The sequence below is a fragment of the Pterocles gutturalis genome, unplaced genomic scaffold (assembly GCF_000699245.1).
Source record: "Pterocles gutturalis isolate BGI_N339 unplaced genomic scaffold, ASM69924v1 scaffold46257, whole genome shotgun sequence".
NCBI lineage: Eukaryota > Metazoa > Chordata > Aves > Pterocliformes > Pteroclidae > Pterocles > Pterocles gutturalis.
This window is the reverse complement of record NW_010117170.1, coordinates 705-2,219: the sequence shown is the minus strand read 5'-3', so window position 1 is coordinate 2,219 and position 1,515 is coordinate 705. Positions and strand designations below refer to the sequence as shown.

The window sequence follows — 1,515 nt, the reverse complement described above, 5'->3', positions numbered from 1 at the left end:
GCAACGAGGACCTGCTGGCCCCGGCCCAGGCAGCGAGCCCCGGAGGTGAGCGGGCCTTGGGGCTGGGGGGGTTCCCTGGGCGGGCGGCAGTGGTGGGCTGCAGCTGACCCAGCCGGCTCCCCCAGCCCCCCAGGTACCACGCTACGTCCGAGTCAATACCCTGAAGACTCGTGTGGACGATGTGATTGACTTCTTCAAGCGCCAGGGCTATTCCTACCTGGGCCAGGCAGCCAAGTAAGTGTTTCTTTCTGCCATCCCACCTTACCTGGGCCATCATCGAGCAGCAAGAGCTTGGGATGAGGTCGTGTGGGTTGGAGCGTTGTTGGTCTTGGTGCTTGTGGTGGGCAGGTTCCCACTCTTGCTTTCCACCTGTCTGGGTTCTACCTGGTGCTGAAATGGAGAGGAGGTCTGGGACGAAGGGGGTTCTCTGCCTGGGCTCTGGAGGGCTCTGGTTTTGGGCACAGTGAAGCAGGACTGTGTGCTCATCCTCCTCCCTGTGTCTTGTGGGCAGTATGGAGGATCTGAGGGCCCTTTCCGGGAAGAAATTCTTGTTGGATCTTCATCTCCCGGAGCTGCTGGTTTTCCCTCCGCAGACGGACTTCCACGACAACCTGCTGTACACTTCAGGACACATAATTCTGCAGGACAAGGTGAGGAGCTGGGGAGCAGGAGGCTGCAGGGGCGGGAAAACCACTGACATGGGTGGAGGGTCGGTCCCATCCTACGTGCCAAGGGCTGGGCTTGGGCTGGCTTTGCTGCAGCGCTTGAAGTCTAAGCAGAAATTCTGACAGCAGCCTGCAGCCGAGGGGCTCCCCCATGGCTTTACTTCCATAGCCTGTAGGTTTGGGGTGAATTGCTCTGAACTGGGCTGTAAAACAGCCCCATAGGAGCTGGGGACCAGCAGCTGGGAGGAGCGTGGGGCTGTGGGCTGGGGAGAGGCTTCCAGTGGTGGATGGTGGCAGTGGGGGACTTGTCCCCTTGTTGCCTGTGACCCCGCAGCATCAGGCATGCCCCGAGGAGGGGCTGGGGGTGCCTGCTGCGCAGACCTTCCATGTGATCGATGCCGGCGCTGCCCCTGGGAACAAGACCAGCCACCTGGCTGCCATCCTGAAGAACAAGGGGTGAGGGCAGGCTTGCGTGCTGGGGGGAGGAAAGGAGGGCAGGTGGCCCTGGTCCCTTGGAGCCCACAGAGAGCACAAGGAGGAGCTGCAGCTTGTCACCCTGTCCCCCTAATGGAGGCTGATGCCCACTTCTCCCTCCGTGCCGGCGCTGCCCCTGGGAACAAGACCAGCCACCTGGCTGCCATCCTGAAGAACAAGGGGTGAGGGCAGGCTTGCGTGCTGGGGGGAGGAAAGGAGGGCAGGTGGCCCTGGTCCCTTGGAGCCCACAGAGAGCACAAGGAGGAGCTGCAGCTTGTCACCCTGTCCCCCTAATGGAGGCTGATGCCCACTTCTCCCTCCGTGGGCTGGGGGCTCTGATAGCGCTGGGCTGTTGGAGGTGCCTGAGGGGACGTGA

General features: G+C 62.2%; 1 protein-coding gene across 1 annotated transcript in view; it reads left to right on the top strand.

Annotated features, from left to right (window-relative positions):
• Nucleotides 1–125: 125 nt before the first annotated feature.
• Nucleotides 126–1,515, top strand: part of NSUN5 (NOP2/Sun domain family, member 5) — a gene marked incomplete at both ends in the record, with an annotated part of 2,056 nt that continues 666 nt past the window's right edge. Inside the window, 3 exons of the mRNA XM_010075701.1 lie at nucleotides 126–234; nucleotides 512–650; nucleotides 1,000–1,121. Of these exons, the coding sequence (XP_010074003.1) occupies nucleotides 126–234; nucleotides 512–650; nucleotides 1,000–1,121 (370 nt within the window). The remainder of the gene's footprint in view (nucleotides 235–511; nucleotides 651–999; nucleotides 1,122–1,515) is intronic.